Raw genomic sequence first — 12,600 nt, forward strand, 5'->3', positions numbered from 1 at the left:
TTTCATCTAACTATGCAGATATCTTACATATATATCAAGCTTACTGTATTCCATTTCATTTAGTTTTTTGTTGTATTGCTGTAAAATTTGAGAATTAAAGTAATCTTGGTATAAAAAGCTAGGATTTGCAATTCGGACAAAATAGAGATAGTACACTTTAATTTTTTTAATAACTTTTTCAAATCAACTTGGATTTGCATCAAACTATGCATCTATCTTACATATACATCAAGCTTACTGAATCCCATTTCATTTAGTTTTTTGTTGTATTGCTGTAAAATTTAAGAATTAAAGTAATCTTGGTATAAAAAGCTAGGATTTGCAATTCGGACAAAATAGAGATAGTACACTTTAATTTTTTTAATAACTTTTTCAAATCAACTTGGATTTGCATCAAACTATGCAGCTATCTTACATATATATCAAGCTTACTGAATCCCATTTCATTTAGTTTTTTGTTGTATTGCTGTAAAATTTAAGAATTAAAGTAATCTTGGTATAAAAAGCTAGGATTTGCAATTCGGACAAAATAGAGATAGTACACTTTAATTTTTTTAATAACTTTTTCAAATCAACTTGGATTTGCATCAAACTATGCAGCTATCTTACATATATATCAAGCTTACTGAATCCCATTTCATTTAGTTTTTTGTTGTATTGCTGTAAAATTTAAGAATTAAAGTAATCTTGGTATAAAAAGCTAGGATTTGCAATTCGGACAAAATAGAGATAGTACACTTTAATTTTTTTAATAACTTTTTCAAATCAACTTGGATTTGCATCAAACTATGCAGCTATCTTACATATATATCAAGCTTACTGAATCCCATTTCATTTAGTTTTTTGTTGTATTGCTGTAAAATTTAAGAATTAAAGTAATCTTGGTATAAAAAGCTAGGATTTGCAATTCGGACAAAATAGAGATAGTACACTTTAATTTTTTTAATAACTTTTTCAAATCAACTTGGATTTGCATCAAACTATGCAGCTATCTTACATATATATCAAGCTTACTGAATCCCATTTTATTTAGTTTTTTGTTGTATTGCTGTAAAATTTAAGAATTAAAGTAATCTTGGTATAAAAAGCTAGGATTTGCAATTCGGACAAAATAGAGATAGTACACTTTAATTTTTATAATAACTTTTTCAAATAAACTTGGATTAGCATCAAACTATGCAGCTATCTTACATATATATCAAGCTTACTGAATCCCATTTCATTTAGTTTTTTGTTGTATTGCTGTAAAATTTAAGAATTAAATTAATCTAGGTCAAAAAAGCTAGAATTTGCAGTTCGAACAAAATAGAGATAGTACACTTTAAGCTTTTTAATAACTTTTTCAAATCAACTTGGATTTTATTAAAACTATATAGCTACCTTGGTGATCTTACTAAATCCCAGGTTGTTATGAAGTTTTAAAATATATTTTTTTCAAATTTAATGACATGACATTATACATGATTTAATTACATCAGTACACGTGAGTTTTACAGGTAAAAAGAAAGCCCTACTTTTCTTAAACTCGTGTATTACTTATCTAGTGAATTAAAAGCCCTGCGATTTAGATTTAACAGGATGTTGCAACTTGTATGTTATTTAGAATTTAAAACTCTCTGGTAGATGAAATCTTTTTAATAAGTTTGACCCAAGCAGAAGGTATTGCTTTATAAATCACCACAAATCAGAAGAACTATTTAAATAATTTCTAATGTTTCATCCCTTTTTGATATATTTACTGTGTATATCAAAAGGAATAAAACATTAAAGGAATTATATTAATATTTTATGTATACTTTTTCCCAAATTATGAGAAAAGATATATTTCTAATATCGTAGCTTTTTGACCTAGGTTAATTAAATTCTTAAATTTGACAGAAATACACCAAACAAAATAACAACCTATGATTCAGTAAGATCAATATATTGCAAAAATATTTGTAGAGTTTGATGAAAATCTAAGTTGATTTGAAAAAGTTATGAAAAAAATTAAAGTGTACCATCTCTATTTTGTCAAAACTGCAAATCCTAGCTTTTTTTACCTAGATTAAATTAATTCTTAAATTTGACAGCAATACAACAAACCTTATAACAACCTGGGATTCAGTAAGAAGAATACATCACCAAGGTAGCTATATAGTTTCAATAAAATCCAAGTTGAATTTAAAAAGTTATAAAAAAAATTAAAGTGTACTATCTCTATTTTGTTCGAACTGCAAATTCTAGCTTTTTTGACCTAGATTAATTTAATTCTTAAATTTGACAGCATTACAACAAAAAACAAAATGACCTGGGATTTAGTAAGCTTAGTATACATTTAAGATAGCTGCATAGTTTGATGAAAATCCAAGTTGATTTGAAAAAGTTATTAAAAAAATTAAAGTGTACTATCTCTATTTTGTCCGAATTGCAAATCCTAGCTTTTTTTACCAAGATTACTTTAATTCTTAAATTTTACAGCAATGCAACAAAAAACTAAATGAAATGGGATTCAGTAAGCTTGATATATATGTAAGATAGCTGCATAGTTTGATGCAAATCCAAGTTGATTTGAAAAAGTTATTAAAAAAATTAAAGTGTACTATCTCTATTTTGTCCGAATTGCAAATCCTAGCTTTTTATACCAAGATTACTTTAATTCTTAAATTTTACAGCAATACAACAAAAAACTAAATGAAATGGGATTCAGTAAGCTTGATATATATGTAAGATAGCTGCATAGTTTGATGCAAATCCAAGTTGATTTGAAAAAGTTATTAAAAAAATTAAAGTGTACTATCTCTATTTTGTCCGAATTGCAAATCCTAGCTTTTTATACCAAGATTACTTTAATTCTTAAATTTTACAGCAATACAACAAAAAACTAAATGAAATGGAATACAGTAAGCTTGATATATATGTAAGATATCTGCATAGTTTGATGAAAATCCAAGTTGATTTGAAAAAGTTATAAAAAAAATTAAATATGCCTATCTGAATTTTTATATAATAATTTTTTTTTTACATATTGTAAAATTAAATTCTTTCATTTCACAGCAATAAATCAAACTACCTAATAAGCTTGAATTTTTTAAGATCAATATTTAATTTAGTTAGATGGGCTGATTTACACCAGTCAAAACTAAATTTGAAGGTCAAGACTAGTCGAGACAGGTCGAGACTGGTTGAGACTGAGTCGAGACTAGTCGAGACAGGTCGAGACTGGTCAAGACAGGTCGAGACAGGTCGAGCCTTGGTCAAGACCATTTCAGACTACACAAAGATCATCAAGTACTGAATCAGACTGATTAAGTAAAGTCGAGACCTAGTCGAGACCTAGTCGAGTACACTTAAGTACAGTTAAGTACAGTCGAGACAATGTCGAGACTAGTCGAGTAAAATGTGTGCTCGATTTTACTGGTCGAGCACAAAAACTGGTCAATTCAGACTCTGAGGAGTTTGTAGTGTGGGTCGATGCCTCTGCTGGTGGACTATTAGTCCCCGAGGGTATCACCAGCCCAGTAGCCAGTACTTCGGTACTGGCATGAAAATACGGATTGTTTGTTTTATTTAAATTTGCTGTTACAAAATATTAGAAATCATTTTAAATTAAGGAATGTATCTCCCTCATGCAAAGCTCTGATTCCTTTCACTAATTTGGCTTTACTTTTTGGACCTTTTGGATTATTGCTCTTCATATTTTATATAAGCTTTGGATTTCAAATATTTTGGCCACGAGCATCACTGAAGAGACATGTATTGTCGAAATGCGCATCTGGTGCAAGAAAATTGGTACCGTTAATTTTATTATTAGTTGTTTCTTTTAAATGTTCAAATGAATGTCTTTCAATTACTAAGTGAATTTAAGTCAACTTCTAAATGTGTCGTATAGGTTGCATGAACGAATCCATCCCATCGAGCTAGAGATAAAGTATACTACAGATACAATTAAGTGTGCCTCATATCTTGACTACTTACATCTAAAAATTGACAATTAGGGTCGGTTGAAAAAAAACTTTACTACAAAAGAGATGATTTCAGCTTCCCAACTGTGAACTTTCCATTTCTATGTAGCAACATTCCAGCAGCGCCTGCATATGGAGTGTATAGCTCCTAATTAATACGATATTCCCGGGCTTGTATTTCCTATCATTATTTCCTTGATAGAGGATTGCTCACAAGGCAGCTATTAAACAAAGAGTTCCAAATGGTGAAGTTGAAATCACCCCTGCGTAAACTTTACGGACGCCATCACGAGTTGGTTGACCGTTATTGAATAACCGTTTCACAGATGATATCGGATATGTTCCTTATGTCGTAACTACAATACCCTTTCCTTTTCACAAATGTGACCTACCGAATAAGACTATTTACCGGATTTGTTATCACATAAGCGACACGACAGGTGCCACATGTGGAAAAGGATCTGCTTATACTTCCGGAGCACCTAAGATCACCCCCAGTTTTTGGTGGTGGTCGTGTTGCTTAATTTTTAGTTTTCTATGATCTGACAATACTTGTACTATTACTTGTCTGTTTGTCTTTTTATTTTTAGCCATGACGTTGTCAGTTTATTTTCAATCTATGAGTTTGACTCACACTCTGGTATCTTTTGTCCCTCTTTTGCACTTTGAAAAGGCAGCTGTTTTAAAATCGACGCCTCTTTTTGGGAGATATCTAATTTTCATAGATACTTTTTTCCGTACTGGTTCCTACATATGATCTCTGTTTCATTTCGAAAAGACATTACTGCGGAATGTTACCAACACAAATGCACATTGTAGGCGGTGGAATTGAATTATGAGAAAGACGTAAAGTATAGTGAGGGGTAGTGCAGAAGTTTGATTTGTTAGAAGTACGAGACATATACATGTTGGAAATATGCCGCATAGCCCTATGTTTTGATATTTGAATGAAAAGTAGTGCATATCAACTTTCAATTCAAGGATATAATTGTTTACGAAACTTCATAGTAAAAGTGACACATTAAAAGTCATAAAGAGAGTTCTTATGGGAAATTGTGTTGTCTATAGTGTATACTTATTAACTGGGTATGAGGAGAATAGGAAGTTTATTGTCTTCGAGGTGCAACTTTTGCCCTGATGCGTAGCCGAGGTCAATAGTTGTATCAGAGGGGACAATAAACTTACTTTCCCACGAATATCCAGTCAGTAAGTGTTTAATCATATCAAAAAGACAACAGACCATAAATGGCGGGGATAAATAAACTATCGTAATATACAAAACAGACACCAAACCATACTGTTTGCGTCATCATAAATATTCTGAAATGTTTAAGCTATGTTCTGCACTGACAATACTAGATATATACAATAGTTAAAACGCGACGTCGTAACTCCTGCGGGATTTTCAAAATCCTCCAATCCCGTAGCTGCATTTAAAATTCCGCGAAGTATAATGACGCTTGCTGTCAAATAGTTTGAAAGAGATCCAATAGTTGGAAACTATTGACCGGTCCAATAGTTCAAAGCTTGCAATTTGAAAAATAGTGAAAATATTGTGTATTTATATCATATAAAAATGATACCTGAGGTATAAAAACTACAAAAATGTAACCTATAACGTTAAAAGGTTGATGAGCAATCGATAAGCTGTGAGTAGTTGTTTCGTATTATTTTGTCTCTATGCATGAGGGATAGATGATATCATCCATATTATATTACATTGTTTTGTTGGTGTATTACAGAGACAACAGTAGTAGAAGTCCAAAGATCACAGAAAGCAAACCAGTAGAAAATAACATATCTATTCTTGGTGTGTAAAAATATTTTCCTTTATATTTTCTGTCAACCGTTTAATTGATATACACAATCTTGTACATTGACATAAATTTTATTTATAAAGGTTGCAAGATCTTTTTCAGACCGAGCAACCATTTATGTTATTGTTTTCAATTGTTTATTAAAGATACATGAATGTTGTTTTTTCTCGAAGAAATGGAATTTGTTTATATTAAAAAAAAGATTCAAATAGTATATTTCATTAATAAAAACAAATGGTGCAAGACGATTTCAATAGTAATATTTATGAACTGTTTACTTTAGTACTTTAAGACCAAAGTGTTGCGAATGAAAAAGACAGCTTCACAATATGTTTTGTACAAGAAAAAAGTAAAATCACAAAAATACTGAACTCAGAGGAAAATCAAATCGGAAAGTCCCTAATCACATTGCAAAATCAAATGACAAAACACTTCAAAAACGAATGGACAAGAACTGTCATGTTCTTGACTTTGTACAGTCTCATGAAGTTTTCTTTTATTACACTGTAACAGTATTTATTTCAGTCCACTGGAACGAGCATGCAGGAATCACTGTAGGATTAGTTCTACTTTTCATAACTGGTATGTCATAAAATAGTTATCAGATGATAAGCAGTGGTGTGTTCATACTAGTGATCTGATTCCTGATTTTTTTCTCCCTTGTTAAATTCTTTTGACCATAATTATCATTTGCTACCCCTTTCAACAAACGAGAATACCAAATTTTGTTGTTAGTCAAACATTCCCAGAAAATCTTTGACATAGGTTCAATGTTAGCATACTAATGATGCACAATTTAAAATAGAGAAATATCACTATTGTGAACACGACAACTTTCGATTCCGTAATTTCGTCAAGTATTTCGGTTTTTAGTAATAGCAAAATCCACTGTTTTTAATTGTATGCACTTTATCCGATTTGAAAGCTACATTGTGAACATCAAACATTGTTGACAAATTGCTTTTTTGAAATATGTATTATGTTGTTTGAATCTTTGTTCCAATAATAAGGTATTCGCATGAAATATTAATGGATAACATATATTATATTCTGATTATTTTATACGTTGAATTTTTCCATATATTTCAATACGACAGACCCATAAGATGTTTACCCATGTTAACAAATGCATAAATGTTGTTGGAAAACTCCATAATAAAAGATTTTCAAACCGCCAATAAGTACAATTGATAACCTAGGGCTATAAAATGTAAATTTCTTTAATAGTTATCCCACGAGGACGCGGTGTGTCAGTGTAAGATCACCCCAATGGCCGGAGGCCAGAGGGTGATCTAACACTGACACACCAAGTCCGAATGGGATAACTATTTTACATCCCAGCTGTTTTAGATTAGACGAAAAACCATTTACAATTCATGAAATCTAGTTTAGAACGCCACACAACCATTATAATATACTTTATATATTACTATATGATGTATACCCTTTATGACCCCCGAACACGATGAGTAGATATCAAACAATGTCAACTCGACCCACTGGCTAATCGGCCCACACTATATCGCCACTTTATAAAAAAAAATCGCCTACTCTTGTTTACCGACTCGCCCAACATTTGAAAAAGTGTAAAATCAAATTGAACAATCTGTCTGACAACTAACTTATTAACGAAAAGGGTTTAAACCCCACTGAATAAAGGTCTGCCAACTCGCCCCACTTATAAAAATATCTTGCTTTCTTTAAGTATGTAAAATTACTGGTAGTTCGTATCCAGTCGTCCTGGTGTAGTGGTATGTGTCGTGGCTTGCTATGCTAAAGGTCTTGAGTTCGAATCTCAGCATATACACTGTATTTTTTTCTATGTGAATTTAGATAGATAGTCTTTTCCGTACAATTAGTTATAAGTTTTATAGTGGATTTAACATTCCCGCCAAAATGTTACAGAACAAAGGAAAGCATGCATAACAAAGAAACTCAAACTGGGGTGATCTGGTAGAGGTGATCCGGCTCAGATCACCCCTGTTAGAACAAAGGAGCTGGGATGTAACAATTGAATAGACGTAATTGAAATAGAAAGTAATTGATAAGAAGTCTTTAAGTATCTGTTAGGCACAGACAAGACAAGATAATACTTTAGACATGACATTAAATTGAGAATGGAAATGGAGAGTTTGTCAAAGAGACAACAACCAAACAATTCTTTATTCAAAATTATACACAGCATACATATTTTTTATGTCAACATGTGATCCATGAATTTATTACTGGGTCTGACTTAATCAATGAATTATAGAACTTAACTTATGCCTTTCTTCTTTTTTTTATAAAAGGTTTTAAATGTTTGACAAACAAAAAGTTATGAATTGATCTTTTAGCAACAAAATCAAAATAAATTAAAAACTTCATTTTTAAAATAAGTTTACATTAACTAACAACCAAATGCATTCATATCAGTGACAATTTTAAATTTAATTTAATTCATTTAAAAAATTCGCGAAGTTCTATTCAATAAAAAGACAAACATGCAAACAATAGTACACAAAACGAAATATGGAACACATAAATCAAATGAGTTGAGAACAGATAATCTATAAAGTGTTATTATTATTTACATTTTAACTCGTCCAAAGCATATTTACATTTGAATGATTGTAAATGCAAAACTTAATACACTATTCTGAGATGCCAAATATAAATCCAGAAACGGAATATTACTTATAATGAGTAATGCATACATTGATTGATTATCGTTTGCTTAACAACCAGAGGCAAACACATCATACATATTCATTTAACTTCAACTATAAACAAAAATAAGAGATTTTGAAATAACATTCGGTCTAGATCTTTAATGAAATATGTAAATTTCAAGAGTAGTTTGTAATTTATGTGTAAGATCCCTCAATATCGAAATCATGTGTTTTGTCATATTTTAAAACTGTATTTTACAAAAAAACTATTTATTCATCTATTCATTTTTATTAACTTTGAATCATTGGGGAGATAACTCAGATAAAGTTACTTTTGTAATAGCATGTGTAGTAAATTTACCAATTTTATTATGTAACAAGAAAACGATTCTTGTGACCAGATTTTTCTTTTTCTTATCTGTTAGCATATTATTAGAGCTATCGTCTTTAATTCAGATTAATTTCTTCGTGTAGTTTTCTTTTTATCACAAATTTTTAGGGTTTTCATGCATAATCTATAAAGAATCTGACAATTTTGCACATCCTGTAGCGTGACAAAATGCCTGGTGACCCATATTTTCTATTATAATTTTGAAAAAAACATGATTTAAACTACATTTTGACAAATTATTAAAAATTCTATGGATTGTAATGTAGACCCCCATCTACATTAAGTTAATAATTCTATTGAAATATTGGAGTAAACGTATCTAAATAAAACTTAACATTTGAATTTTGGTGGACAGCTGCTGTTCATTGGCAATCCTACCACATCTCCTGATTTTTATATATAATGCACCAACAAATTCTAAATGCTTGCTTGTCATATTAGTGTAGTTGTGGTACGTTAAATAACAAAAAACGAAAATTGGAAATAAAACGCTTTCGACTGACATATATACTTGTATTCAGATTTAATAAGACTTTTAAATACATAAAAGAAATTTTCTCTTTTTTTTAAATTGTATTTGATATTATAGTGTCATTGAAGTCAAACTAAACTTCAAACGAAAGTGAGTAAAACAAGACTTACAAAGAGTTTTACACACCAAAATAAGTTCATGTCATATAAAGAAACACTTTGTTTATAAATAATAACAAGTAACGTATTTTCGTATATATTGTTATCATAACATGTTTGTATGAACCAAATAAATGAATAGGAGAGCATTATGATTTTCAGCCTGCGATCTGTTCAAAATTATGTTCAAAAACTGTAGTTATGGAAATGGGCATTGCACAATTTGGAATTTTTAATTAATAAAGTTTTGTGGTTTTCAATAGACCATAATATCAAGTTTTGCATAGCCATTTAAAAGAAAGCTTTTTTTAATCCTATTTTATTTGTTTAGGTACAATGGTGATCTTATTAGTTTTATTTAGAACTTTATTGAAAAGGTTGATATGGAGATACTGTTGCAAAGGTAGGTACTAATTTCAAGAATAATTGGTTAGTGGTGGTGGTTTCCCGGGTAGGTGTTCTTACAAAGAATAATTAAGAATATGTTTCCTATTATTTTCTAAATATTTGGCACACAATGTTAAGCAATGTTAAGTTGTTAGTTTATAAGTGTATAATTATTTATTTTTTTATAGTTTTTTGTATTTCGATATTATCTTAAAGTCATATTAAACTTTAAATTAAAAAATGATGCATATGTTTTTTTTATAACTAAATTGCTAGTTTATATTTTTTATGTACTTTTTTTAATTGTTGGCGTTCAGACAACAATTCGCCGAGCCGACATGTTTTCTGTATGCAGTTGCCTAAGCGTGACCTTCCTCATCAAATTCCGGTGATCGCAATATGCAAGTGCGAAGGGGAAAACCAAATTGGCAGAGAGAGTCAACAAACGTTAACATCGCTCCGTCATCGAAATAAACTTTATTTCATTGTACATGTTAAACACGTGCTTACCTAATATCCATGCTTCTTTGTTTATTGTTTACAAAGGTGACAATCGGTAAACTTCGGCTTCAAAACACGACCATTAATTAGCTTCCATATTTCAAAACAAAATTGACTTGAGTGAAATGTTTTTTTGACGATTATATAAAATGTATGCATAAAAAATGACACAATCGTGCACAGAAGACTAAGTTCATTATTAAAAACATGCATTGGTTCAAGAATTTGATTAACATTTGTTTTCACCAGTCACTCGTTTTATGTGACTTAAATCTTCATTTCAACGCTATATTGGTTTGGACAACATATGTTTCATAACTTTCATTAGTCATCAATACAAAAGTACAACTGGACCATTAATCTAAATCATTAGTTCACTGCACGGCTTTCAACATAATGTTGCAAAACCAGAAAGCATATAGTATCGTATTTATAATTCCACACCGACCATGAAGGACCATAATAACAAAACATTGCACGTGAAACCTGCTGGCACATGCATATAGTTTCGACTTTTTATTCATTATCTTCCTCTTTTCTTATTATCATTCTATTTTGAGTTGGTTTTCCAGCATACAAAAGAATCAGAAACAATTTTTCCTTCGTTATTATTGTATTAGGCCGAATACCGTTAAGTTATCTAGTTTTTTGAACGCAACTTCTAGATTGCTAAAATTTTAGCTCTGTAACTATTTGAAGAATTCATGTAAAGGTAGTTCTGATATTCGCGGATAGTAATATGAATATTATTTTGTTCTCTGAGATCACCTTTTTGACATATTTAGTATATAAATTAATAATGAGAAAAAAAACATTGACAGATTCATGTGAATTATTTTGAGATACAAATATTTAAAAATTATTGGCTGCAAATAATTAATTTACATTGTTGTATTACCAAATGTAGAATGAAATGAATATCAAGACGTTGAAAATATAGTACAAAAAACACAACATCAATATCCTTTATTTACAGTGTACTTTATTCGTGACCAAGAAGATGAAATAACATCATACGAAGGAGAAACATTTGCGTTAAAATATCAGACATCTCAACGACAATCTGATATAAAGATCTACAAAGATGGTACTTTCATCAAATCTGCGAAAACATTGTTAATTCTTAATGTGAAAATTGAGAATGGAGGACTGTATCATGCAGAATGTCATTGTGTTAGAAGTAAATCAACTTCATTGACCGTTCTACGTAAGTATATTAGGCATACAATACATGTATACATTTCACAAAGACCGATAATAATACAACTTCCCATTTCTTCAAACTAACAAAGGAAAGTTCAGACTGTCATAACATGATAACGAAATTGAAATGAAGTTTGATTATTTTTTCATGAATACCAGAGGTAACGTTAAAGATATATTAAAGCCATATTTCTTAATTTTAAGAAAAAGTATCGGAGAAACTTACATCATCATTTCATATCTGATTTGAAGATAAACATTTGGTCATTTTTACTCTAGCATGCAGCTTATGTGTTTCCTATTTCGACAAAATATTAAGTGAAGCGTAGAAGTTAAAACACACAGTTCAGTGATTTCTAGATTAAGTTAGGTTCCTTTACTTGCTCTTTTAAGTATAAAAAAGAAGATGTGGTATGATTGCCAATGAGACAACTATCCAAAAGAGACCAAAATGACACAGACATTAACAACTATAGGTCACCGTACGGCCTTCAACAATGAGCAAAGCCCATACCGCATACTCAGCTATAAAAGGCCCCGATATGACAATGTAAAACAATTCAAACGAGAAAACTAACGGCCTTATATGTATAAAAAATGAACGAAAAACAAATATGTAACATATAAACAAACGACAACCACTGAATTACAGGCTCCTGACCTGGGACAGGCACATACATAAATACTGTGGCGGGGTTAAACATGTTAGCGGGATCCCGACCCTCCCCCTAACCTGGGACAGTGGTATAACAGTCCAACATAAGAACGAACTATAAAAATCACTTTTAAGTGTATGCTTTAATATGTATGCATAACGAACATTTGATTGTTTATTTGCTATTAAAACTTCAGTATTCAAAGGCCATGAAATACACCAATTCCCTTTTTTACCATTCACTACACACTGATCATCTTCGCTAGCCAAGGGTAACGATCCACTTCTCTCCTCTCCACCCTTGGCGGACAAAGATAGAATTTCGGAAACACAAGGTAACTATTTTCATAGGTTGCAATCGAAACTCGCTTCATACAGTTTAAAAGCGCCTTTAACATGACCACCTGTAAATGTAGAAGGT

General features: G+C 30.7%; 1 protein-coding gene across 1 annotated transcript in view; it reads left to right on the forward strand.

Moving 5' to 3' along the window:
* The first annotated feature begins 9,769 nt into the window (after positions 1-9,769).
* LOC139510881 (uncharacterized) overlaps positions 9,770-12,600 on the forward strand; it is an 89,069-nt gene continuing 86,238 nt past the window's right edge. Inside the window, exons 1-2 of the mRNA XM_071297424.1 lie at positions 9,770-9,836; positions 11,298-11,528. Coding sequence (XP_071153525.1) covers positions 9,770-9,836; positions 11,298-11,528 — 298 coding nt within the window. The remainder of the gene's footprint in view (positions 9,837-11,297; positions 11,529-12,600) is intronic.

The sequence above is a fragment of the Mytilus edulis genome, chromosome 2, assembly GCF_963676685.1.
Source record: "Mytilus edulis chromosome 2, xbMytEdul2.2, whole genome shotgun sequence".
NCBI lineage: Eukaryota > Metazoa > Mollusca > Bivalvia > Mytilida > Mytilidae > Mytilus > Mytilus edulis.